The sequence below is a fragment of the Phytophthora parasitica genome, assembly GCF_000247585.1.
Source record: "Phytophthora parasitica INRA-310 unplaced genomic scaffold supercont2.40, whole genome shotgun sequence".
Classification (NCBI taxonomy): domain Eukaryota; phylum Oomycota; class Peronosporomycetes; order Peronosporales; family Peronosporaceae; genus Phytophthora; species Phytophthora nicotianae.
In genome coordinates, this window is record NW_008649026.1 from 277,587 (window position 1) to 301,262 (window position 23,676).

A 23,676-nucleotide genomic window follows, 5' to 3' on the forward strand; every position below is an offset into this window, starting at 1 on the left:
CCATGACTTTCAAACGCCACTTTAATAGAGTCGATTTCATTTGAGCGCTCTCGTGGCATTCGTTAGTTGTTCATCCTCCTTTTCGAAAACATGACCCATACAATTCCCAAAAAACTTAATTATTTGTGATCAAATTTCCAATTGTATTTCGTTTAGAAATAGTAAATATAATTATAAGTGCATTACTGAATTCTTGCTAAGTACGACTGCATTTTTCTTTCTATATTCGTAAATAATTTTAAGCTATTTGCTAAAATAACCGCCAATCGTGGCCACGTGGCTTTCACATTCGGCTCACCGATCCAACGACGCATTCGCAATTCCGACAGCGAGGTGTCCAGACCACTTGACGCTTTTCGACTACACAGATAACTAGAACCATGGCCGACTCGATCATGACACTCCTGGAGCAGAACCCGACCACGGGCATCGCAGTGGGCGGCGCTATCGTCGCCGCTGCTGTGGGTCTGACGGCCGCCAAGGCTCTGGGTGGCAAGGCAGCTCCGGAGGCCACGTCCGCCCCCAAGAAGAAAAAGAAGAGCAAGGGCAAGAAGAAGACGACCACTACCGCTGCCGCCCCCGCTGACAAGGAGAACGCTTCGGACATCAACCTCGAGGAGTTCGTGGACGTACGTGGTCTCGTCTGGATAAAAAAAAACGGAAGATCTTGTAAACTCATTGCATTTATGTTATCTATGCAGGACGGTCCGGACTCCGAGGAGGAGGAGGCTATTCGCGCCGAGAAGCGCAAACTTAAGCTCAAGCAGAAGAAGAAAAACGCTAAGGCCAAGCAGCGCGCGGCCGCCAGCGCGTCGGGCAAGCCCGCTGTGGACACAGACAAGGAGAAGGAGAAGAAGAAGGCTGCAGCTGCCGCTCTTAAGAAGGACACCGAGGACGGCTGGGAAACTGTCATGAACAAGAAGAAATCCTCCAAGCCCAAGCAGCAGTAGACGCACACAATGGGCGTCACGCCCCAAATAGTTGATTTCCCCTTTTTCGACTCCTGTGGGAGTGAGATGGAAGACTAGCATCGAGTACTGCGTGCTGGCCACTCCTGCTTTTTTCTCGTACTCAACGAGCGATTATGGTATAGTAAGAACAAGGCGTGTAGTGGAGAGCTACTGACATTTTGGCCGCCAGCTCCACGCTTTGAAAACAAAAAATATACGAGATTACTACCCAGATCAGAGATGTTACGGTCGACTTGGAGGAAATTTGGAGATGGCTTTCATTATCTGCAGCTATGTAGCTGTGTCGCTGTCTTCAGCCGGTAAAACGACTCTACAGCTTGGACTGCGGCTTGAGAGCGTTGAACACAACCGGCAGCTTCATGGCGAGCGTCATGTTGCCCTTGAGTTTGAGTTTGCCCTTCATGAACGCCTGTGCATCATAGAATATCGTCAGACATCATCCTATAACGAGCAAACTTCCGCCAAGTGCAGTTACCTGCTGTGCGTTGAGTTTGCCCATTGCAATAGCGACAAAGTCGGCGTCATTGATCGTGATAGTCACATCTGCCTTCTTGGAGCCCTCCGTGAGCGCTGGCGTGGCGCTCTTCAGGTCCAGGTTCCACTTGCCAGCTCCCGTAATGTCGAACTGGATGATACCTTTTACCTTCTTGGACATCGAAGCGCCGTCCTTAGCTACCACTTCTCCCAGTAGACGGAAGATCTCCTTCGAGTTGAGTCCTCCAGTGGCTGCTGGAGCAGCGGCAGGAGCAGCTGCTGCAGGCTTGGCACCAGCGCTTTTCTTCTTCATGTAGTTGCGCGTGGCCGACAGCACCACGTTGAGCTTCATGGCGAGTCCCATGTTGCCCTTGATCTTCACCAGCCCCTTCATGAACGCCTGAACATACAAACAAGTTAAGCTTCCAGCTAATAAACTACGAGAGAGAGTGTGCTGACCTGCTGCGGGTTGAGCTTATTGTCCATCATCTTAAGGAAGTTCTCCTCGGACAAAGAGATGGTTAGATCGGCTTTGTCGCTGGCGGTCGCAGACTTAACGCTGCCCTTGCCGTTCTTGAGGTCCACGAGCCATGCACCGGCGCCCGAGATGTCGAACTTGATGACGCCCTTCACTTTAGTCACTAGAGACGGACCCACTTCATCCACAGCGCCGCTCATCATGTCGAACAACTCAGCGGCGCGTGGAGCCATGGTGAACTGGATAGGAAGACAAAGAGGCGCTATGAATGCAGCAAAATGCGAAGTGAAGTTAGAGTCCGGCGTGACGGTTGAACAAGTCAAATCCGCCGTAGATGATGCCCGTATATAACGATAATGTTCGAAGTAAGATTATTTTGTACTGCAAATAATTATCCTCATTTAAAGCTGTTTTTATTGTTACCTGCAACATCTTAATCTCAATATTCATCAACTATTACAGTCATCAGGATATAAAGGTCGCAAGGATGTTGCTGTTGAACTTGTCCTGCGCCACGACCGCTGCCTCACGCGAGCAACTCACACGAGTTCAGAGCTTCATGCCATCACATAATGCATGCTACATGCAGTAGCTTACATGTTCGTGGCCGACTTCGTGCTACCTCCGTGAGTTAAAATCGTACTTAAATAGAATCTGTATTTCTACTATAACAATCGCCATCCATGATCGGACGAGAAGCTCCACTTGCAGAGCTATCGCGCGCGACGGGGCTGAACGCGGATGCATTCGAGTCTCCGCTGCCGCTCGTGATCGTGTATGGCGGCGCATCCAGCGGTAAAAGCATGGGAGTGGCACAAGCGCTGCGAGCACACCCGTCGCCCCATGCTCTTGTGGATTGCACGGCGCTCTACTCCGCCAAGGAATTCTACCGTGAAGCACTGGCTCAGCTACATGACGGCGCAATGGTAGCCGAATCGGAAGACGTGAGGGTCTCTGTTGATGCTAATGAGCCTGAAGAAAATAAGAATAAACAGGTGCAGGATGACGAGAAATTCAGCTCGCTCAACTTCCTGGGCTTTTTCAAAGCTCTCGATAGGTTTATGGAGCACAACACAGCTAAAGGGGATGAACCGAGTCGACGCGTGTTGTATCTGGCACTAGATCACGTGGACAAGTTACTGGATCGCGGATTGGGGGCGGCTCTACTTACGTGTGTGTGCACGATAAACGACCAGATCTCGTACTTGAATGTTAGTTTTGATGAAAGTGATAGGCTGTTGACGCGAGAGGTTACTAAAGTTTTGATCGTGTTATTACCTTTTAGATGTTTGAAGACTCTCCGCCATGGGAAGCGTCTGTGTTACTGCTTACACGAGGAATGTCGTTAGATTTTGATCGATTGGTGATGCCCTTCTTCCCTGCTTACGTGCACTTCCCACCATACAAACCAGGTAAAGAGAGTGTTTTAAGTTGCGGTGGTAGTTCTATGACTTTGCTAACTTGAATGCAATTGTAGGGCAATTGGCGGATATTCTGGTGGAACAATTGGGTATGAAGGAGGCGAACGAGATGTTCCGTACCTGGCTGGTGCATCTTCATGGTCTGCTACCCCCTGCCCCGGATGGAGATTGGCTCGAGTTCCGAGCTGCCGTTGTACACTTGCTACCGGAGTTCCGAGAGCTGTTCCTGTTACCTGTTCAAGGTGTTGAAGCCTCCCGGATGAAGACTAAACTCGAGCGTGAAACCAAAGGCCTCGTACATGCCTTCCTACAAACACGGAGACGCCATCTTTTTGGCTACCACAAGTTGGGGAGCGGCGTTGGTGACCCGTCCGAGCTCATTTCGTGCACCAACCTGAGTCGGAACTGCCTTCTGCTCGTGCTTGCAGGCTACTTGGCGTCGTTCAATCCTCAAGAAACCGATGTGCGCTTCCTCTCTTCTTCAGGCGGACAGCGTCGCAAAAAGCGTGCCAAGAAGAACCCCGATGGCGAGTCCAGTTCAACAACAACCACGTCGACTAGCAGCAAGAAGCAGCAGATCAGTCAACTGCTCGTTGGCCCTCGGATCTTCACGTTGCAGCGGCTTCTAGCCATCTACCTGAACCTCCGCGTCGAAGCTGAGGCTGGAAACTCTGCTAATGACGATGGACCGCGCTCTTCTGAAACACGCGAGGAAGTTTTCACTCATGTAAGTCTTCTGTGGCATTTCTCGATCGCTTTAATTCTAACCTTGCGTCAATATTTTATGTGCTTCTAGCTCGCAACTCTCGTTCGAATGCAGCTTTTCCAACGTACCACTCCACCGCATGTGCTGGACAACATCAAGTTTCGGTGTCTCGCTGATGCTCGCTTTGTTCAGGAAACCGCGCGCTATCTGTCCTTCCCCTTAGACGCTTACCTCAACAGAGCCACATAGCACAGATAATTGCAATGAATCGGTATATTATACGTATGCTCTCGCCTCCTGTCTTGCAAGAAGTCCACAAAAGTAAACAGAAGAACAGCCTCAGCTTTTCTTCTCTTGTCCGTGCATTATCCAGAGCATTGTCATCAAATCAATCGCGTCGGGTTAATAGGTATTTGTTCTCGGAAGAGATCTTCCAACGCAGCGTTAGCATCCCGAAGGAAAGGGTGCTCCAGTACCTGCTTCGGTGTTATCCGTTTATAAGGGTCCTTCTCCATCATGAGAGTAATCTGTGTCGCCATCAAGTCACGAATTAATTATCCGGTCCAATGCAGATAACCTATCGATGCCACGTACCATATCCTTGGCTTCATCTGAAATACTGGACCACTCCGGTTCTTCAAACTCATAGTCAACCCGCTTGTTCATCTGAATGAGCTCTTCATCGTTCACACCGAAGAAAGGTTCGTAGCCACACAGCATCGTGTACGCCACCACACCAGCCGAAAACATATCCACTCCACTGGGATATGCTTCACCTTTGCCTGCAGACAGGATCTCTGGAGCCACGAAGCCAGGAGTTCCGCATCTTCCCTTTAGCATGCCATCCTTCTGGATAAAAGCTGCCATCCCGAAATCAGCAACCTTGATGACAGCAAACCTGCCGTACAATAAAATAAAAAATTAGATGCTGCTCACTGACGATACACATGATCTACTTACTCTTTGCCGCTCGCACTGCGCTCGAAGTCCAGTGCAAGATTGGAGAGCTTCACGTCTCGATGGGCAACACCATTGTGCTGGCAATAATCAATCGCCCGGACCAGGCTAGCAACCAAGAACGAAGCACGCGTCTCATCCACCGCACTCTTGGTAGCAATCTCTTCGTGGAGATCTCCATCCCTCATGAGCTCCAGCTCCATCACTAAATGGTTGCGCGTTTCAAACAGCGACTGTAGTCGAATCACCGGACAGTATGAGGAGCCCGAGCGGACCGTCAACAGACTCTGCGTCAAAATCTCTCGCACCACCGTATCTTCACGTTCTGTTTCACGGGACACCAAATCCCAGAAGATGTTCTTCTCGATGATCTTAAGAGCACAGTCCTTTGACCTCGACGGATCGTCCGAGGCTTCCTTCCGACGAGCACGACGAACAATAGAGAAGCGTCCTTTACCAAGCTCAAAGTTCTTTGGAGATGTTCCAGTCGGTGAGTCTGGAGTGAGATCAAACAAGTCGTCGATCTGCAGCTTCACGGCACGCGCCATCGTCTCTTTCCACTGCATCGCGTCCTTCTCAGAGTCGAACTGTAGCCACAATTCGCTGCGTCCAGATAATGCTGATGAGTGGGTATTGTACTTGAGGACAAACTCGGTCGTGCTGCGCTGTTGAGGATGCACGGATCCCTCGAATAAATTAGCATGCCCCACTGGTCGACTTGTCTCGTTCGCATCCAGATATTCCCACAGATTATTCCGATACAGCGACAAGAAGCGCTTGCACCACTGGCTACCTGGAACCTTCAGATGAACCCAACCAGTAATTGCCATTCCAGACGACTCAGAGCCAGACGAAAACGAGTCTTTCTCTTCTCTTTCTAGACAGCGTAGCTGCTCAAATACGTCGGTAGGCAGTTCAGTCGCCAGACATGACAGTAGCCACGAGTCCGCGTTCCAATGATGAGGGCTGCACCTTGCATTCGGCGGTGCAAGCTCTCCCAATATCGGTGCGAGGTCCTCACTGGCCATCGAATTGTCTTCAGCTATCACATTCATCCCGAACGGCGATGGTCGGTCCAATTGCTGCAACGAATTGCTGGACGGCCATTGCTTCATATTGGCAAAGTTGCTGCCTCCGCGAACACTCACTTCGTCACCCAGGAAGGCGTGTGTACTGTTAGCCATGTTGTTGTTGTGGATGGTCGTGAAGCACTTCCGCAGCACCGTGTCGACACCCGATCCTCCCGGTGTTGGAGCAGTCGCTGGGGGTAGTAACGCACTTTCCAGCAATGGACAGTCGACTGTGATGTGGTTTCCATTGCAGTTGGCGCAAGTCTGCGAGTTCCTCCGACGACTGTTACTTCGTGGCAAGCCCTTAGGGAACAGCGTCGCCGGCAGCTTCATATCGTCCAAACCTCCTTCCACACCAGGAGGTGACGGGTGGATCACCATCGGTGCCAGCACGGGGGAGCGCTTCCCGTTCTCCTCAAACGACATGGAGTGCGCTCGGTGTCGGCCTGCCGCTGCGACGGCAGCCATCACAACTGCCTGGTTGGATTTCTCTCTCGTATCTTCTTCATCCGACTCGCTCGAGCCATCTGATGACACTGCATCGTCAGCCTCCAAAAGACTATCAATCGCGTCCGCAGTTACCAGCGATTCTCGTCTGTCGATATTACGCACGCTATTTAAATTACCACAGATAAATGAGCCCATTGCATACACAAGAGTTTCCAATAAATGCTGCATAGTCCACCGTTACCTGATGTCCAGTTCGCTCTGAATGCTATTCATCATGAGCCGCTGGAGTAGCATGTCCATCTGCAGTTCCCATGGCTTGTTGAAGATGGATCCTTCTCCGGATTTCTGGTGTGGGGAGCTCGTGCCAGTGATTGAGCCCTCGGCGTCTCCTTCTGAGCTCTCATTCTTCTTAAACGACGATCTGTGCGATGTCGTGGATATATCGGCGTCGTCGCAAGTCGTGGAGGCTCCACTGCTATTGTTTAACTCCCTCTCTGAGCGCTAAGATCAAAAAATTGACAAGGTTAAGGTCAGAATGGTCTTCCGCATACTCGCTTTCTCTTCTTGTACGCACAATTTGGATCTTAACCGCAGTGTGCGTGGCCAAGTTACCCTTCTTGTGGATGAGTTTGAAGCAGCTAACGCAGTAGGCGTCGTGGCAGCAGCCATTGCAGCTCAGGCTCGCGCTGTGAAGCTCGCAGTAGACGCAGAGCGGACGCGGGCCTTCAGTGATGGCACTGCCATCCTCAGCATCAGGCTCATCACTCGACTCATTACCAGCGGGCGCGTGTGTGCGCTGCATGTACCAGAGTCGCCAACTGGCGTTCTCGAGGCGCACGGCCTCGTCCACAAAGCGGCGCATGGTGCTGAAGGACTGCCAAGACTTCTTGGCAGCCTTCTCGAAGACAGCCACATCGTCTATCATGGTGGAATCTCGGTCGGTCCCGAGGCTACGAGGTGTAGGGAAGATCGAGATCTGCTGAGCCAAGCAGCGTGCCAGGCATCCGATGGCTGGGTGACGGGCTTCCTCCTACTGTAGCCCAGCGCTTCCTCGCAGACTCGTCTGGTTCAGTTCGTTATTTTTGCGTGCTGCACTGATCCTGTGATATATGATAACGGGTAGCCTCAACGCAGATGATAACATTAACAAGGTTATTGCTATAGACAGAGTCGATTGTGGTCATAATTGAAAACAGAACGCTCGGGGAAGACTAGTTGGTGCTGGGTCGAGCACAACCCGTGAATATCAAGATAAAGAGGCTGGAGTCTGAGGTCAAAGACGGGGCGGACGGTTTTACTTCAGTACCGTACGGGGTCAGATGAAAAGCTTCAACGGCAGACTAAGTCTAGCAATGCAATTAGTAGAGTCTCGTCCGAAAGCTTGCTGACAAAAGCTTGTCATGCAAGTATATGTAGTCCAACACGGCTCACTTCGCGTTGCCGTCAACCACGCGCTGTGTATTGCGGCAATAATTGCCCGCCATCACCGGGATGAGTTCTACGGCACACTGTACTGAGCGGATGGCTACGTCGACGTCGGGCGCGTCAAACCAATGGACGGTCGTTAATGTATGCCTATCTAGAGATCAAAAAAAATAAGAATACTAATTTCGTCATTTCCTCTAATGCGTGATAATCATAAACAATATGGGTAAGAAGAAGGCTGCAGCGACAACGGCTAGCCGCAAGGCCACCAAGAGCAAGTCCAAGCCGGGCAGCGCCATCACGCGCCGCGAGATCGCAGCATGGGAGGACGACGAAGTGCCGTCCGCACTACGCTTCGAGCCACTACGCAAGTCGTTACGCGTTAGAGATCTACACGAGGAGCTCATCTATGCCGTACCGTCCTTCCTGTCGCGCGTCGAGTGCCAGCGCGTGCGCTCATTTGCGGACCAAGAAGGCTTTGAGCGCGTGACACAGCGGGCCAGTCGGGACTACGCATTCAGGGATAACGACCGACTACTGTTACGTCTTCCAGCTTTCGCGGAGCTGCTCTGGAAGCGTCTGCAGCCGCATGTTCCAGTCGAGTATGAGGGCATGCATGCTGTTGGGCTGAACCCGGCTATCAGGTTCTATCGGTACAATACGGGGCAAAGGTTTGGCTGTCATGTGGACCAGAGCGATGTGGATCGGATCACTGGCTACCACAGCCGCTTTACAGTGCTCGTGTACTTAAACGACTCAACTGACTCCGACTTGCAAGGCGGCAATACCATCTTCTACTCTAATGAAGCTGGTGCCAAGGAGGAAAAAGTGGTGCTTAGTGTAGCCCCGGAGACTGGCTCAGCTCTCGTACACGGTCACGGCGATCGCTGTCTGTTGCACGAAGGCGCGTTAGTCACTCGAGGGGCCAAATATCTACTGCGCACCGACGTCATGTACTCGCGGACGAAGAAGTAGATGCTGTACAAAATCTAAATGAAAACTTTTTTGACAGGAAGCAGGGCCAGACATAGTGTATATACGTCAAAAGGTTGCTGGATGCGAGGCCCTGAATCTTAACTAGCTGCTCGACGCCAGCTCGCGCAGTCTTCTAGCAATAGCGTGGACAAATGGGTTGCTCTGCACAAGACAATAAATATTAGGAAGAGGATACTAAGAAGCACAATCACGAGAATGCGTACCTCGATGTCGCTGACAACGCCAAGCAATTTGCCGAGTGTGTGTTGGATGGCATTCCTGCTGGATTCCGCTTCTGGGTGACTCAGGTAGTGCGCGAAGTGAAGCAGCAGCACCACAAGCATGTTCTCCACAACGAACGCCAAGCTGTCGGCATGGTACTCCAATACATTCTCCAATGGCGTGGTGTCACACTGGTGCTCGCGGCGACGCAGAGATCGCTGCTGCGACGACGCAGAGGTAACGGAGATCGAGCGAGCCGAAGCCGTTGCTTTCTTCAGAGCTGCAAGAGCGTCCGCAAGTTGCTTGCTCGTTTCCAGAGCAAATACAACAGAGTCGAACCGGGCAGTAAAGTCGTTCATTGACGGTGCAAGAGTCCACAGCGGGTCCGTAGCGGCAGCAAACGCTCGCGGGTCCACCGAAGACATGGACGGGAACTGGTTTCTGTTCTGTTGTTGCGCCTTGTTCGTGATGGACAACAACGGAGCCGCGCGACCGGCGTTTCCATCGCCCACTGCAAGCATCATTCGGCTCGCACAGAAAGCCACAGCGTTGCATAAAATCATCCGAGACGCGTACAGCTTCTCCTCGTCCAGCAAGGACATGTGCAGTAAGCCAGCACTTCCGCTGGACTTCACAGCCGCGGCATCACACTGCTCCAAAATCTTATCGTCACATTCCACACACGAGAAACGCTGGATAGCAGCATTGCGCTGTTCCTCCACAGAGTCCGCAAGCTTGTTGTTCCACCACGACAAACTGTTATCAGCCATTCCATCAGGTTCATCACGGGGAGGTGCAAGCTCAGCGCTATAGTACAGGAAGACCTGAAGAATCAACTGAGAAATCTTCTCCCACTTCGCCGCCGCCAGTGTTTGCTCGCACAGATCAGGGAACTGAGTCACGTAGCGGAAAACAAACGTCACATACGACAATTCCCGGAGGAGGTTCACTGAAATCGGCTGCGACTGCTGACCACCAGCACACAGCTTAAGCGCCGACGTGAACAGCTTCCGGTTCTTGTTCACGAAATAAAGCACCTGGTTGGTAAGAGCCTGGTTCTTCGGCAGTGAAGCGCAACACGCGCTCAGCAGACGCGCCACCGGAAGCCACTTGCGATAGTATACAGCCTCGACGCGCTGGAAAGCTGCCACAGATGGAGCTGCGTTTTGCTGAGCCACATACTGTGGTCGGTGTGTTGGCAGGTTGCGCGCATCAGACAGCACACGGACCAAGCCACCTTCCAGTAGTGCTACCGCCCCTTCCTGCGTCTCAGCAACCCGCGCAAAAAGCGACAAGAAGCACTCATACATCGTGCCGATCGTCGTAGCATCCATTCCCTCCGGAATCACACTGCTTTTCACCATACTTGTGTTGCCGTTGCTGCGTTCAAAAGCTGCTGCGTCCATCTCGCTAAGCTTCTTGAAGATGTCGATAAAATGCAGGAGATAGCCACGTTCACGGAAAATTGCAACAAGCGACGAGTGGTCTTCAAAAGCGATCAGAGACTCCAGTGCTGAGACTGCGAGCGCCATGCTCAATGTGTCCTCGCCATCGCTTGCATCTCGGCAAACCAGATCAACGACCTGGTTCGTGAGCAGATGTCGAACACGCTGTTCCTGACTCAGTGCAGAGCTCGCAAGACCAAACTTCGAAGCAGAATCTTGCGCAGCACGACTTGGCAGAACATGCAGCACATGAACGATGCAGGAATACAACAATGTCCGGGAGTTGCGCGCAGCCGACGGGTTTCCAGTTGCAGCAGCGCTACTGTAGATAGAGCGGAACAGCAGCTCCAAAAAACCAATGTTCTGACGCTGGCGACTCTCCGGCAGTGCACGCGGTTGACTCCCGTCATCGCTGTAGCTGAGCTGTGAGAAGAGCATCAGAGCGATCCTTGAAACGATCTCGAACAACTGAGCAGAAGCACTTGCCTTCTCGGTCAGCTTACTCAGCACTGCCGATATAATGCCGCTCATCAGCTCCTGCCGCACCTCCGCCGACGCAACAGCATCTAGACCCTGCCACATCGCCGGTGTTTCGAGCCCTTCTTGTTCGCGAGGTAACGCCAGGTAGTCCAACACAATCACCTCCATCAGCTCACGCAGCGAATTCAGTGCGTGACTCTCGGCTGAAATTCGCTCCGAGTAGATGTTCCACTGCACGGCCCACTGGATGAATCTCTCCGCCGCGGCCTCGGTACTGTTCTGGCTACTGGTACTGCTTATACCATCACCATTCACACGAAACCTCTTGGTAGACGCTGAGTAGTAATCACCCATTCCATCCTCACTTGCAGTCAGATCAAGCGTCTGAAGTGCCTGACAGAAGCGCTCGATATCAATCCTTAGCCACTTGTAGTAGCAGCCTTGCTCCACGGCTGTTGTCACCTGTTCAGCCAAAGCCACAACCTGTTGGTTGGTCGGAACCGGAGGCGGCGAGATGTGGAACGAGCACTCGTTGAGCAGCTGCAACAGTAGCATTTGTTCTTGTCTCGCAATAGCTCGATCGTTGCGGCCGCCTACTGATACAGACAGCAACTGTCCCATCAGTTTGTTGATCTTCTTCATGTGCGGAGGCTCCTTGTGCAGTCCCACATGTAAGTACACCGCCAGCGTTTTAAAAAACCACCCGCGCATGTTTAACTCAGCAATCATAGCAGCGGCCGTCTTCCTCCTCGTTACATGGTAGACACGGCTGAATAACTGGATCTGGGACGCGAAATAGTCGTTCGGGACACTTTCCAATGCTGCAATAGTGTTGGGAGACGAAAACTCCTGCGTGATCAGACTGTGGAGAACATGGTAGCACCGCTCTGCCAACTCCGGCGTCTCTAAGCCAAAGTCTGCGTTGGATACAAGAGTAATCACGGCGGCAAGCCCCGTCTTCATGTATGAAGTTGGCACATCTGCAGCCTTCGAGTCTCCATACTGGTTGACGTTGCCTAGCAGCAAATGCGCCAAGTTTGGCGCCGGCTTGCTCAAATTCTCAAGCAGCAAGTCTAAGATGGCGGCGCGAATAGAGGGTGGAGGCGTCTCTTGGGTAAACAACTCGAACGGAGAAGAGACAGTGCGAGTGTCTTGGCGCTTCCTGCTTCTTGCAACAGAGTCCAATTCCGTCTCATCTTGCTCGTTGGCGGTTCCCACCTCGCTCCCATCCTGATCATTTTCATCGTCATCATATACGTTAAGCAAACGGTTCATGTAGCCGATCATGATGTCTGCACTCGATCCACTGTCGATAAGTAAGTCCACAAGTTCGGTTCCACTCATACGCGCACTGATCATACGTAGAATCACCGCCGACAGGTGCGGGATGTGTGCTGACTTGGAGTACTTGATGTACTTGACAATATTCACGAAGTCAGAACGATGACGGCACAAGATCGTGTGCATCATCTCCACTTGTAATCGGTGCGAAAGCTGACGGTTCAAATCGATGTTTACAAATTGGACGTCCTTCTCCAGCACCAAGACCACAATCTCAAGTGCATGTTGCACACATCGCTCACGCAGCGCAGCAACCGCTGTGGTTTTAGTCAGGTACGTGTCGCTAGGCTTCTTAGACACGTCAATAACAAAGTTCAGCGAACCATGCTTGGCCTCCGTTTCACGCTTGACAATGTCGAGGCAGTAAAAGAATGCGTGCTCGAGGTGCATGTCCGTCGACGTGCTCTCCAGATTCTCAACGCCTCCATCCCCAGAGAGAATAGACAGCACCTTGTTAAGCAACGGGTTGCTCGACAAGAACCGAGCTAGAAGCTGATACGACAAGCTGCCTTCCTTCATCGAAGTGTCCACATTCCGCAGGATTTTCTTGAAAATGGCAAGAGTACCGTTCACCAGCGCCCACTTCTCTTCTTCCCGCTCGTACTTCCGCAAATCAAATTTCAGGAACACGTGTTCAAGCAAAAACTCGAAGTAAAACTGGATCGCAGCAACGCGGCCATCACCCTCAAATGACTTCCAGGCGTGAGGATTCTCAAACAGTTCGTAGAGTAGCGTAACGAAACCTCTTGTTGCCGGGTATGTTCTGCTCAATGACTCGTAGTGCTCGAGTTCATAGCTGATATCCTGATTTCCATACACCGACATATCTCCTGTAGTACGTAAAATCTGCAACGCATCTACTTGGCGCCATACAAATGGCGCGATATCAGGCACACGCGCAAAAGCAGCGAGCGTCTTCATAATTGAACCCTTGAGCGAACTGGGAATGCGGCACTGGAGGAAAGCCACAAACGTCGGGATTGGAGACCAGTCGTGGTTGTGGAAGAAGATAAGCGCCAGCTGAGGGTCCGAAATCACTTCCTGAATAAGCTTCTGGATGGTTTCTAATGCCTCTAATTCCTTAGGACGAATAAATCGGGGGCCAGGATTGGCTGCGCTGCTTACACTGTTGAAGGTGCTACCGTCGATCCCAACTCCCTGCGCAACGCCACCAGGCATGAGCGGCGAGTATCCAGCCGGTTTCTCAGCATCAGTTAGGAGGCGCTGGTATTTCGCCATAACGGCGAAGAACTGGTCCCAGCTAAGTTGCTGTGGGTTCTTCTTAATGTGGTGGAAAGCCTGCTGAGCGCACTCCGGTCCGTTACCAGCAGCGGCAACCAGACGCAGATATGCCGCTATACATCCAGGATTTTTGAACGCAGCATCGCGGCAAGCGATCAAGAAATCGTGGCAACTTCCACCATCAATACTGTTAGAATGTGACTCAGGCTGTCGTAGGTCATCTCCTGCGTTACTTCCAGTGCTGCTGCCATTGCTGTCATGAAAGTCGAATTCTTCATTGGAACCACGCCAGAATGAACAGCAAAATGTTGCATTGCGAGCACACAACGCCGTCGCGAAGTCGATAATATTCTCGAGGCAATCTCCAGTCCACGCCGCTACTTCACCGTCACTTTCAGATTGCATAGCAGCAATAGCAGCCTTATCAGCGACAGTTGGCACGTCGATCATCATCTTGGACGAATAGGTACGGAATAGCAGCTCAAAGTTCCGCTCGTAAATGTCGTACAACCGCAGGTCACGCTTTCGATCTGGCAGATACTTCAGCTGCACTTCAACCAACGTATGAAACACGCGCTCCTCAATTGCCTTTTTGACCACGCTCGTTGCATCATCCGCCTCGGCGAATTTCACGTTACTGTTGCTGTTGTTATCATCGGCGTTACCAGCCAGGAATCCAGCCCACGCAAGCATTGCAACGCTCTGGAGGCCTCTCTGTTCCCACTCCTCATCGAAAAAAATACGGTGGAGCCCCTTCACCACCGAAGCATGCTCCCGTCGGCACAACGCAACACCAATCTCCATGTCACCAGTTTCGCGATCCATTTTCCTGCTTTTCTGAAGCAACACGACGAAAAGTGCCACCTGAACTGACGTAATAGTCTGCAGCATGCAGGATACCTGTCTCACTGCGCCTTCAGGCGACGTTCCTGCTAGAGATCCACCTTCGAAGAGCTGCGCGAACGACGAGAGGTTCACAATATGCGGCGACACCTTAGCCACCACAGTTTTCAAGCGTCCACACAGTGTGTTGAGCAATTCCGCGAGCTTCTGCACTTCATTTGCCAAAGTCAACGTGCTGGATACGATGAACACCAGGCAATCCGCTACCAGCGTGTGCCAATAACTTACGCTCTGCTCCATTCTGGTCACCTGTGCAAGCTGAACCAGCTGATTATCAAACGCTGTCACTAAGTTGGTCAGCAGCTCCTCCGTCAGCAGTTTGTTAGTGAACGACACGATGAATTGCGCGCGCTGCTTGTCCAGCCGCGTTTCGAGTCGCAGTCGCAGCAGCTCCTTAAGTAGATGCAGCTTATATTCCGTCTCTGAAGTCAAGAAGTAGCGCGCAGCGCTCTGTACCGAGTCAGCGATGGTGCCAGGCGGTAGCTGATCCGCGCGTTCCACCCACTCGCGCTGCTGCTGCTCACTGGCCATCAGCCAGAACTCGAAGCACGTCTTTTCGCTAGCGCGGAACTCGTCGCTGAGCTTGCATATCTCTTGCTGGATAAGCGGTGACACGTCCACGTGCTTGCCGGCCACATTTACCGTATTGGCTTGAAGTGCCGCGCGCTCCGACGCGCTGGGCGGCGCCAATGTCAGCGGCTGCAGCAGCTCTGGCGCGGCAGCTACCAGCTCCGCCATGAACTGCGGTGCATCATCGTCCGACATGCTCTGCCCAGCGAACGCCAGCAGATCCTGGTGTAGCTGCCGGAAGCGCAGCGCCGGCGCGTCCGCGAGCGACAGGCTATCGCTCATGGTAGATTGTCTGTTGGCTTGTGGGGGTTGTTGGGGGGATTGGATTGGCGCGGAAAGCGCTCGTACTTAACATGGTATGACCATCACTCTGAGTGGAGCGCTTCACATTGTGTTCCACACTGTATCCCACATTATGTGGGTCTTGTCCGCACTCAGATTCACTTGAAGAAAAAGATGAGGAAGCTGCGCATCTTGTCGCTGATGGAGGCGGCGACATCTTGGCTCCTGCTTATCTTCGCGATGTTCTCTCGTTATGGAATCGATTTATCGTGCGCTGCGGACATAGTGCCTGGCTCCGCGACCTTCCGGATCGACAGCAAGACCAAGATCAAGGACATCTTCAAATGCTCAGGTATCCACTTCATCGGCTCCTTTAACGAATATTACGTGGCTTGCGAGCTCAATGTGCCCTCCCAGGAAAAAATAACACTACTGGAGATTGTGGACATCAAACTGGATGGCTCAGTGCTGTCGCCTCTGTCTGGTGTCCATGTAGAGCTGAATTTTCAACTGAATACGACGCTTGCCACGGTATCCATCCGCAACAGCCAGCTACAGGCCAGCGCCGTAGAGATCCGCACCGCCAACATAACTATGGACGATCATTCGGCTGTGAATGTGTCGGCCCAGGGACTTAAGTTCGGACCAGGTTACAACTCCTGGACCTCAATGGGGGGAAGCTATGGAGGCATCGGTGGTGCGTCACTCACGCCGGCACATCGGAAATGTGAGGACGTGCCACCTAATGATTTCTTTCGGGTGGTGGGAGACGTATCGGCGGATTCTGCTAATTTCCGAGGCTATGGTAGTGGAGGAGGCAATGATGAGAGTCGCGGAGGTGGACGGATTCGATTGGTGGTGCAGGAAAACGTGGAGATTAATGGCTCGTTGTTGGCTAACGGAGGTGATGCGTGCACTGATTGCTATGACAGTGCTGGTGCAGGAGGTAGTATCATTGTTGTTGCTAAGGAACGCGTTCATGGCAATGCGACGGTGCAGGCCAACGGCGGTGAGCCTAGTAACTTTAATGGCGATGAATTTACCGGTGGAGGTGGAGGCGGTGGAGGCGGTGGTGGCCGGATTGTATTTGATTCCAAGAACGCAGAGGAGTTAGGACCAGCTCGTGTTGAAGCTTATGGTGGCGGCTTGAGCTCCGATAAAAACACAGCAATAGGGTGGTGTCAATTGGGAGGCGACGGAACGATATTAAAGCTGCAACATTCGACAAAGGACAATGGTGGGCTTGATGGCAGCGAAGAAAGTGGCCGGGGTTTTGACGACAGCAAGGCACTGGTGAGCACTTTACTTGTGAAGGGGGGTCGGTTGGCACACGTGGGGCCAGTAAAACGTATTCAAATCTACGGATGCACACCGATATTCAGGGAGACGTCCAGGGGAGCTAATTTCCTACCAGAATCTCTTATACATATATTCGTTAGCGGTGGGGCTACTGTATGTGCGGCATATATCCAACTGAAGGTAATGCTATGTCGTCGTGCTTGTTCGTACGAGTGCGCTTTGATGTCTAACTGTCGGTAACACTCTGCTTGCAGGATAGCATTGGTGGTATAGAAAGCTCAATTGTGGTACGGAGTCTTCCAGGTTAATTAGCGCCTTGCGCCTATCTAATGGATGCTGACGCCGTCTTCTGCTTGATCAAATAACAGCTTGACTCTGGATCGGAACTCAATATCCTTGACCGTGAACGAAGGATTCGACTGTCAGCATCGCAACTCACTCTTCAGGTATGCATTCAATTCCACTGCTGCACTTATTCACCCCAAGCTTTTGAAATTGACGTGGCGGGGTTACTATTTGAACAGGGTTACGTGGGACCTTCATCACTCCAGGAGCACGACTTATTTGGGTTAACTCTGATTGGAGCGGACGTCTCATTCTCGAATGCATTAACTATGGTGCACGAACTTGAAGTCGAAGCTCGCGGTGCGCTCTCCCTTGACAAGTTCTCGGAGCTCAAATTTCGAGAACAAGTGAACATCCAAACAGAGGCATCAACTAAGATAGAAGGCTTTCTTCAGCCTTTGGGCAAGCCGTTGGATGGAGGTAATCGCCCGGATGACATTCCCTTGATAAGCGTGATAAGCAAGAAAGACGTCGAGCTTCGCCCGCAAACCGTGGAGATGGGACAAGTCGAGCTTCGAGTCAAGGCCAATGGTACATGCTTCCTCGACATGCCATTTGATACTCCCTTTCTGCGGTTATCGATTTCAGCAGTGAATGTCTCCATTCCCAACGTGAACAGTGGTCCAGTGCTGGAATGCAAAGAGATTGAACTCCAAGCGGATCCATCAGCCTGCAACAGTCTACGAGCCTCAACGCATGATACCCAGCCATATTCAATCAACGTGTTTGCTTCCAACCTAGCTACGTTTGGAAACATTTCAGCTGGGTCTATGATTCTGTGCAGTGGTAACAATATGACCCTCGAAGGTGCGGTTTCCAGCTCGTGGCTCGGATGTGGCTCTGGTATAGGTCCTGGAAAGAGCGATGTCTCGGGCGAAGCTAGCGGTGGAGCTGGCCATGGTGGAAGAGGCGGTAACGTTTTACCCGGAAGTACAGGTGGTGGCGCAGCCTACGATATTTCAAAGGAGATTTTAATGCAGCAATCGCTTGGTTCGATTAGACCACCGTCCGTCGATAAGGGGTGGCCGATTTGGCCTGGTAGTGGTGCTGCAAGTGGAGACACACCGAATAAGCTCAGTGGAGGCAGTGGGGGTGGGATTATCTACATTGGGTCAAAGAAGCTGAACGTGACGAAGCCAGCGTCAATCTCGGCGCGCGGTGGAGCTGGTTCCATGGGCGGTGGTGGCGGATCTGGTGGATCACTGACACTTTTCATTACAGATATTGCTGGTGGGGGTACCATTGATTTGGCGGGAGGTGCAGCATCGACACCGGCACTGATCACTGCCAACGACGAAGTGACAAATAGAACATCAATCTGGAATCCTGAATTACATCCAAGAGAGGTTGATGACGACGCTGGGAAGCTAGGTGGTGGCGGCGGTGGAGGAATCGTTCGCATCATGTATGTGGATACAGAAGATAAGACAGTTGCAGGTAACGGGGAGGAGTTTATTAAGGATGGGGGGCGTATTTCAGTAGATGGAGGCGAGAGCACGGGAGGTGAAAACGGTGGAGCAGGTGTCATGGTCGGTGCTAACTGTCATCCAGGGCGCGGTGGTGTGTTCTGCTTGCCCTGTCCGGAAGGAAGTCACAGTCCAGAGCGCTTTTCAAAGTGCTCTCCATGCGATCCAGGCACTTGCTCAGGCCACACTGGCGCGGAAAAGTGTGATGCATGTCCTATTGGCCATTTCAATCCTGATTTCGGGAAGAAAGAGTGTCAGTCATGTCCATTGGGGTCGTTTGGTGCGAAAGTGGGATTGAAAAAGTGTGAGTTATGCCCACCAGGCTCATTTGCGGGCGTGACAGGGAGCAGTGCGTGCTCCTCTTGTCCTATTGGTACCATCACTACTTCGTCTGGTAACAGCAATTGCACGTTATGTGGAATCGGAGAGACCACGGCAAAAGCCGGCGCGACTGTATGTGCTACCTGCAAGAAAAAGCCTGATCACTCAGCGTTTAATATGCGCGGCAACTGCTCATACGCCTGCTTCAAGGGCCGCAATGGCCTCGACTGCTTGACACCCTTCGAGCGTTTGGTGAAACCTATCGGTGGACCGATAGGGTTTGTCATTCTTGTGTTTGCTGTCACTGGTCTCATATTCGGTGCTTGGGGATTCTTCTCTTATCGAAGCTCCAAGTCCGAGTTGCGCCGCTATGCGCAGTACAAAGCACAGAGACTACGAGACGAGCTATCGTTGGAGACGCTTACACGAACATTGACTGCGCGCCTCACTGATCAAGATCTCAATGCGCATGTTGCTCGTCTGTATCTCGCTGGAGACAACCACCTCAAGAATGCTTGGCGCCTAAATCCGTACTTCCTGCCCACGAGTCTGCGTGACATCGTCGAAGAAGGCACGTACGCAAATTTTGCTTCGACATGCAACAAGTTGGTGGAGTGGGATCCTGCAGGCTGGGAAGCCTGGCTGTATCGCTTCTTACTCGTCACTGTACCCCCTATTAGTACGCTATTCATGCGTCGGCGTCAATTACATCGCGTTATGAAGCTGTCGAAGTATATCGGTCGCTATGGGGGTCGTTTCTTCCGCGATATGAACTTTCGGGTGCATGGCACGCAACTAAAAGTTGGCTTCAGCCCCGATTTCTCTCTCGGTTATTTCGACGTCCTGATTTCACAAGCAACTTCTACTTCATCCTTGAACTTGGTTGCCATGCAAGCTGTCAGCCATGAAGATCTGGTGCTTGTAGTCGGTGGCAGTGGGTCGTTTTTCAGACCGTATCACCTCGACACGAACGACATTATTGTACGCGCCATCCCTTCTCGTCTAGAATTACTGGAACACAATTTTTGGATCGACTTTGTTGCAGATGTGAACCAAATGCTGCGTGTACTACCGCAGCCGTCGTCCGTTGGCCGACGTGCGCTAGAAGCTGCCGAAGTAGCCCATGACATTATCGCATTCGTTGAAGTATTTAACGAGAAGCACGTAAAAGACGGTTTTGCCGTGACATTCGGGACATTTTCGGTTGGTGGAGCGATTGCTGCTGATGCCAACGATAGCTGCTTCGAGCCTTTCACCCTCGAAAACATCGACACGACCTTCGCGTTGTATCCTCAAGAGCCGTTTAAGCTGGCGTTCCGGGTTTCCAGATTGAATTCACCTGACGCGACACCTGCAAAGATAATCAAGACGCTGGATAGTGGTTCAGATTATCCTGACTTGCCGTCCGAAGAGAATGACAAAGTGAAGGCTGAGACAGATCCTCGATCTGCAGATTTCAGGTACTCGCAGATCAGAATGGAAGCCCTCTTTGCGCAGCCTGAGCGTCGTCCGCTTGGAATTCATGCTGATGACTCCAGCGATGATAGCGACAGCTTCACGCCACTCAAGAAAGCTCATATCGGTGGAGTACGAGCGAGAGCATTTATGGAGTTTTTGTGTACAAACGACGCAGCGAAGAGATGGCTAATGGCTCTGTGGCAACCAGTTTACCCTCTTTTCCGGCTTCGCAACTTGTCACGTCCTGAACTTCCTGCTCGCTGGCTACTTTCAGTGCTCATGGTGTTGCTTCTTATCGCTGACATGGGCGTTGTCTTCTGGATCCTGGTGGAGTACTTTTGTGTTCAAATTCGCGACCCCACTGCCCAAGATTCAGGCTGCTCTCGGGTACGTACCTATTGTTGTGGCGGTGAAGGTGGGGTTACTAGTGTCTAATGATTTGTGTTTACATTTACAGACAGCATTATGGTCAGTTGTGGGGATCTTGCCTGCAGCCATCGTCGGCTCACCGATGCTTGGTCTCATATTCGTCACGAAAAAGAGTATTTTCTACGGCAAGTTGTTCGCTGTGTGGAATGTCAGCTCTATTGTGAACCAAGCTGTGGCTTTCATCTGTGGCCTTGCATATCTGGCATTTATTCACGACGAAATCCTGCTGGTGGCGGTGGGAGGTGTGCTAATCAAGTACTTGGAGAAGGAAGTGGCATTGCGTTGCATCGCGCAATACGCAAGCGAACGGCCTTTCCGTGGTTGGCGAGGTCTACACACCACGCGGGACTGGTACGATGCTGCTTACACACCCTTAGTGCATTACGAAAACTAAGGAGCAAAAGAACGTTAATGTTAGTTTGGATAGAGAAATACACTATATTTTGTGTTGGCAATCACTAACAAGTATCTCTCCATGAAGCTGCTCTCACGTTACCAGCGTCGCGAGAACAACTTCATGTAGAAATATGTGACGACGAAGACAATGACCAGCATCGCTACGAGCCATAAGGACGTCCACAGACCGATACTGGAAGCCAATTGTTCTTTCAGCTTGGCATTCTCGCGATCCAATAGCGCAGTGTTTGACTCGGCGCTCTGTCCCACAGCGTCCAAGATCTTGACATCCTCCGCCAGAGACTGATTAATGGTCTGCGTTCTGTCCTTAAGCTGCTTCGCCAGCGACATCATCTCCGACTGAATTGACTCCTGTTCTTCACGTGCCACCGTCTCAGATGCACTCGCCTGGGTTCCAGAGCGATCCACCAGACCCAGCCGTTTTCTGATGGCCTTGGTTGACAGCTTCTCCTCCTGCGGCGCTGCCATCTCCAGCATCGAAGTGAAGTCTTCAGCACTCAGATCCGTGCGCAGTTCTGCGACCTTCTCTTCCTTCACTTCAGCACTGGGTGCTGACTCATGTTTTTGGGTCTTCACGAGAGCTTCAGGCTTGCTGTATGTCTTGGCAGTCTTGGCAGCACGGGCACGCTCCTCTCGCAGTTTCGCGATCTCTGAAGCTCGTGGAATTCGTCGCGACATCGACGTATCCTGCTCCTTCTTGAGCGCAGCTATGGTAGCCAACACGGGGGCGACTTCTGGCTCTAAAGCTCTCAACTCTTCGCTGTTTTGAATGACCTGCTGAAAGTGACGCGCTAACTGCTGATACTGAGGTACCAGATATTTGGCCACATCGACAAAGGGTTTAATGAGATATTGAGAGATGCTGGAATACATGAAAGACCGTTTGGGTCGGCAATTACCTGTTCCTCAACATCATAGTCTAAAGACTGCTTCTTATTAGCCTGGAGTCTCGTCCACGCCGCCAAGAAGCGGCGACAATCTACCTCCTCCGCCGTCCTCAGCGCTTGTGCTGTCATTGTTTTGAAATGTGAATCTAAAATGTACTACCAATATTTTGGTCCAGCATATAGTCCGGCGCATTTTTAAAGAACATTTTAGTTGTTTAGTTTTATTTTTAAAATAAAATGTTGTACACAAACATAAAAATACTCTTCGATGATTTCTTAAAATATGATCTTTGGAATTTGGAACAGGATAAGATCTAAATAAATGACGGATAGATTACCGAGGGTTGTTCCGATTTAAAATTTATTAAACTTGCGCATGGCAAAGAGCCGTAGCTTATCCACGACTTACGCTGATTTGCGTCATCTTTTAGGCAAGGGATAACATTGGTGCAGAAAGGAGACCGAAGTCGTAAGTGCGCAGATTGCATCCTTCTTAAGCAAAATCTTCCGTAGAGAGCATCGAACACGATGGAAGCGCCATGGAGCCGATGTCGATGTGAAATTTACGTGTAGCGAGATCCAGTGCATCTCAGCGAGTTATCTCTCGCCAGCTTGGTAGGGTCTAGCTGATCTTCTCCATTCCCGGGAGCATCTCCAAGGGGATATCTACCGAAATCGCCGGGGAAATATGACTCTGGTGGGACCACGATTCGGCAGAGGTCTCGACGCTTATCGGTTATCACAATTCTTCTTCTCGACGCTTATCGTACTAAGCGTCGAGATCGCTGCCGAGATTCGGTTTCTGTGGCCTTCATTGTTCTGTCCACCGTGAACTCCACGTTAGCCAAAACCGTCGTCACTCTGCGTAGCAGTCACTGAAGAACTCCGAACCAAGTGTCAATCGTTCGACGTCGCAGCCGCTTCTGATGTGTATGGAGCTCGCGTGGACAATGCATCTCGTTTCGGCGGGGATGCAAACTGCAGCGCCCTCTATTGGTGAAGCTGCGAAGGACTCCACCGCAACTTCCGGTCGGCCAGACATGATCGCGTTGAAGCAATTCAACGGATACAGTTTCTACCACGCAGCACAGCAGCAGCAATGCATGAAAACGCTAAACTGCGATCGTGGTGGTCATCCACCTAGGCTCACTCCGATGTGTCCGAAGCAAGGCAAGTCCGCCCTTCAAACAACTCATTGATAAAACCCTGCCGTCAGCAAAGTATCCACCCGCGGATCCACAAGTTGGGCACGAAGTGCGATCGGTATCCGCAGCTCTATGGAGGTCATTTTTGCAAAGCACCTTGGCACATGAGATGCTGTGCCACGAAACGACGTGCTCGCATGACAGACGGAGTGGGCATCAAGTGCCACGAGCAGGGCTCAAGTGGTCGAGTGGGCGCTGAACAGGCAATGAATGTAAATCTCACACGTCGACTCGAGTTCTAGTGCCTCTTAAATAAAAAAACTGCAGCAAAGCGAGATGTTGCTCCTCCTCCTACCAGAAGGCCCAACGCCGCGTTACACTTGATCGGGCTCCCATTTTTTTTAGTTTCAACCTGGCAACACCAACAACCGCACAGAAACCGCTGCTTGGACCGTACCTGTTCATCTGACTTTAGGGGAAGGGAAATGCGTATTTTA

General features: G+C 51.6%; 9 protein-coding genes across 13 annotated transcripts; 5 read left to right on the forward strand and 4 right to left on the reverse strand.

Annotated features, from left to right (window-relative positions):
- Positions 1 to 295: 295 nt before the first annotated feature.
- On the forward strand, positions 296 to 1,283 carry PPTG_14102 (hypothetical protein). Its single transcript, XM_008911074.1, has 2 exons — positions 296 to 629; positions 702 to 1,283. The coding sequence occupies exons 1-2, from the start codon at positions 381 to 383 to the stop codon at positions 948 to 950; spliced, it is 498 nt and encodes a 165-aa protein (XP_008909322.1). The 5' UTR covers positions 296 to 380; the 3' UTR covers positions 951 to 1,283.
- Positions 928 to 2,276, reverse strand: PPTG_14103 (hypothetical protein). Its single transcript, XM_008911075.1, has 3 exons — positions 1,905 to 2,276; positions 1,447 to 1,845; positions 928 to 1,380 (listed from the first exon to the last, which is right to left on the reverse strand). The coding sequence occupies exons 1-3, from the start codon at positions 2,154 to 2,156 to the stop codon at positions 1,282 to 1,284; spliced, it is 750 nt and encodes a 249-aa protein (XP_008909323.1). The 5' UTR covers positions 2,157 to 2,276; the 3' UTR covers positions 928 to 1,281.
- A 311-nt stretch (positions 2,277 to 2,587) lies between these two features.
- Positions 2,588 to 4,346, forward strand: PPTG_14104. Of its 2 annotated transcripts, XM_008911076.1 has the most exons (4): positions 2,588 to 3,134; positions 3,209 to 3,335; positions 3,401 to 4,071; positions 4,141 to 4,346. In XM_008911076.1, the coding sequence occupies exons 1-4, from the start codon at positions 2,607 to 2,609 to the stop codon at positions 4,297 to 4,299; spliced, it is 1,485 nt and encodes a 494-aa protein (XP_008909324.1). In that variant the 5' UTR covers positions 2,588 to 2,606; the 3' UTR covers positions 4,300 to 4,346. The 2 variants fall into 2 exon arrangements, with proteins under 2 accessions (XP_008909324.1, XP_008909325.1); XM_008911077.1 differs by having other exon boundaries at positions 3,401 to 4,346.
- Positions 4,304 to 7,630, reverse strand: PPTG_14105. 2 transcript variants are annotated; one of them, XM_008911078.1, is made up of 5 exons: positions 7,102 to 7,630; positions 6,769 to 7,028; positions 5,011 to 6,690; positions 4,645 to 4,948; positions 4,304 to 4,577 (listed from the first exon to the last, which is right to left on the reverse strand). In XM_008911078.1, the coding sequence occupies exons 1-5, from the start codon at positions 7,450 to 7,452 to the stop codon at positions 4,434 to 4,436; spliced, it is 2,739 nt and encodes a 912-aa protein (XP_008909326.1). In that variant the 5' UTR covers positions 7,453 to 7,630; the 3' UTR covers positions 4,304 to 4,433. The 2 variants fall into 2 exon arrangements, with proteins under 2 accessions (XP_008909326.1, XP_008909327.1); XM_008911079.1 differs by having other exon boundaries at positions 4,645 to 6,690.
- Positions 7,631 to 8,124: 494 nt separating this feature from the next.
- Positions 8,125 to 9,283, forward strand: PPTG_14106 (hypothetical protein). Its single transcript, XM_008911080.1, has one exon. The coding sequence runs from the start codon at positions 8,175 to 8,177 to the stop codon at positions 8,925 to 8,927; it is 753 nt and encodes a 250-aa protein (XP_008909328.1). The 5' UTR covers positions 8,125 to 8,174; the 3' UTR covers positions 8,928 to 9,283.
- PPTG_14107 (hypothetical protein) lies at positions 8,929 to 15,431 on the reverse strand. The gene is made up of 2 exons (XM_008911081.1): positions 9,152 to 15,431; positions 8,929 to 9,089 (listed from the first exon to the last, which is right to left on the reverse strand). Exons 1-2 carry the CDS (start codon positions 15,410 to 15,412, stop codon positions 9,030 to 9,032), a joined length of 6,321 nt encoding a protein of 2,106 aa, XP_008909329.1. The 5' UTR covers positions 15,413 to 15,431; the 3' UTR covers positions 8,929 to 9,029.
- Positions 15,432 to 15,546: 115 nt separating this feature from the next.
- Positions 15,547 to 21,189, forward strand: PPTG_14108 (hypothetical protein). The gene is made up of 5 exons (XM_008911082.1): positions 15,547 to 16,891; positions 16,966 to 16,998; positions 17,080 to 17,157; positions 17,236 to 20,688; positions 20,759 to 21,189. Exons 1-5 carry the CDS (start codon positions 15,587 to 15,589, stop codon positions 21,122 to 21,124), a joined length of 5,235 nt encoding a protein of 1,744 aa, XP_008909330.1. The 5' UTR covers positions 15,547 to 15,586; the 3' UTR covers positions 21,125 to 21,189.
- Positions 20,644 to 22,173, reverse strand: PPTG_14109 (hypothetical protein). Of its 3 annotated transcripts, XM_008911084.1 has the most exons (3): positions 22,047 to 22,170; positions 21,194 to 21,951; positions 20,644 to 21,120 (listed from the first exon to the last, which is right to left on the reverse strand). In XM_008911084.1, exons 1-2 carry the CDS (start codon positions 22,161 to 22,163, stop codon positions 21,223 to 21,225), a joined length of 846 nt encoding a protein of 281 aa, XP_008909332.1. In that variant the 5' UTR covers positions 22,164 to 22,170; the 3' UTR covers positions 20,644 to 21,120; positions 21,194 to 21,222. The 3 variants fall into 3 exon arrangements, with proteins under 3 accessions (XP_008909332.1, XP_008909331.1, XP_008909333.1); XM_008911083.1 differs by having other exon boundaries at positions 20,644 to 21,951; positions 22,047 to 22,173; XM_008911085.1 differs by lacking the exon at positions 22,047 to 22,170 and having other exon boundaries at positions 21,194 to 21,985.
- Positions 22,174 to 23,376: 1,203 nt separating this feature from the next.
- On the forward strand, positions 23,377 to 23,481 carry PPTG_23505 (hypothetical protein; the record flags this gene model as incomplete). Its single annotated transcript, XM_008911086.1, has 1 exon — positions 23,377 to 23,481. The coding sequence occupies one exon, from the start codon at positions 23,377 to 23,379 to the stop codon at positions 23,479 to 23,481; it is 105 nt and encodes a 34-aa protein (XP_008909334.1).
- Between the last annotated feature and the right edge of the window lie 195 nt (positions 23,482 to 23,676).

What these genes read in the sequence shown, in the direction of transcription:
- PPTG_14105 (XM_008911078.1), bottom strand. Translation starts at nt 7,452, where the DNA reads ATGATAGACGATGTGGCTGTCTTCGAGAAGGCTGCCAAGAAGTCTTGG. An exon ending in CAGAGCGAACTGGACATCAG is followed by an intron (nt 6,691 to 6,768) that starts GTAACGGTGGAC and finishes TAATTTAAATAG; the next exon opens with CGTGCGTAATATCGACAGAC. An exon ending in CGCAGTGCGAGCGGCAAAGA is followed by an intron (nt 4,949 to 5,010) that starts GTAAGTAGATCA and finishes ATTGTACGGCAG; the next exon opens with GTTTGCTGTCATCAAGGTTG.
- PPTG_14108 (XM_008911082.1), top strand. Translation starts at nt 15,587, where the DNA reads ATGAGGAAGCTGCGCATCTTGTCGCTGATGGAGGCGGCGACATCTTGG. An exon ending in CGGCATATATCCAACTGAAG is followed by an intron (nt 16,892 to 16,965) that starts GTAATGCTATGT and finishes CTCTGCTTGCAG; the next exon opens with GATAGCATTGGTGGTATAGA. An exon ending in GTATAGAAAGCTCAATTGTG is followed by an intron (nt 16,999 to 17,079) that starts GTACGGAGTCTT and finishes ATCAAATAACAG; the next exon opens with CTTGACTCTGGATCGGAACT.
- PPTG_14103 (XM_008911075.1), bottom strand. Translation starts at nt 2,156, where the DNA reads ATGGCTCCACGCGCCGCTGAGTTGTTCGACATGATGAGCGGCGCTGTG. An exon ending in ATAAGCTCAACCCGCAGCAG is followed by an intron (nt 1,846 to 1,904) that starts GTCAGCACACTC and finishes TTGTATGTTCAG; the next exon opens with GCGTTCATGAAGGGGCTGGT. An exon ending in GCAAACTCAACGCACAGCAG is followed by an intron (nt 1,381 to 1,446) that starts GTAACTGCACTT and finishes TATGATGCACAG; the next exon opens with GCGTTCATGAAGGGCAAACT.
- PPTG_14104 (XM_008911076.1), top strand. Translation starts at nt 2,607, where the DNA reads ATGATCGGACGAGAAGCTCCACTTGCAGAGCTATCGCGCGCGACGGGG. An exon ending in ACCAGATCTCGTACTTGAAT is followed by an intron (nt 3,135 to 3,208) that starts GTTAGTTTTGAT and finishes ATTACCTTTTAG; the next exon opens with ATGTTTGAAGACTCTCCGCC. An exon ending in CTTCCCACCATACAAACCAG is followed by an intron (nt 3,336 to 3,400) that starts GTAAAGAGAGTG and finishes ATGCAATTGTAG; the next exon opens with GGCAATTGGCGGATATTCTG.
- PPTG_14109 (XM_008911083.1), bottom strand. Translation starts at nt 22,163, where the DNA reads ATGACAGCACAAGCGCTGAGGACGGCGGAGGAGGTAGATTGTCGCCGC. An exon ending in ACTATGATGTTGAGGAACAG is followed by an intron (nt 21,952 to 22,046) that starts GTAATTGCCGAC and finishes CTGGTACCTCAG; the next exon opens with TATCAGCAGTTAGCGCGTCA.
- PPTG_14106 (XM_008911080.1), top strand. Translation starts at nt 8,175, where the DNA reads ATGGGTAAGAAGAAGGCTGCAGCGACAACGGCTAGCCGCAAGGCCACC.
- PPTG_14107 (XM_008911081.1), bottom strand. Translation starts at nt 15,412, where the DNA reads ATGAGCGATAGCCTGTCGCTCGCGGACGCGCCGGCGCTGCGCTTCCGG. An exon ending in GCGTTGTCAGCGACATCGAG is followed by an intron (nt 9,090 to 9,151) that starts GTACGCATTCTC and finishes TGTCTTGTGCAG; the next exon opens with AGCAACCCATTTGTCCACGC.
- PPTG_14102 (XM_008911074.1), top strand. Translation starts at nt 381, where the DNA reads ATGGCCGACTCGATCATGACACTCCTGGAGCAGAACCCGACCACGGGC. An exon ending in ACCTCGAGGAGTTCGTGGAC is followed by an intron (nt 630 to 701) that starts GTACGTGGTCTC and finishes TTATCTATGCAG; the next exon opens with GACGGTCCGGACTCCGAGGA.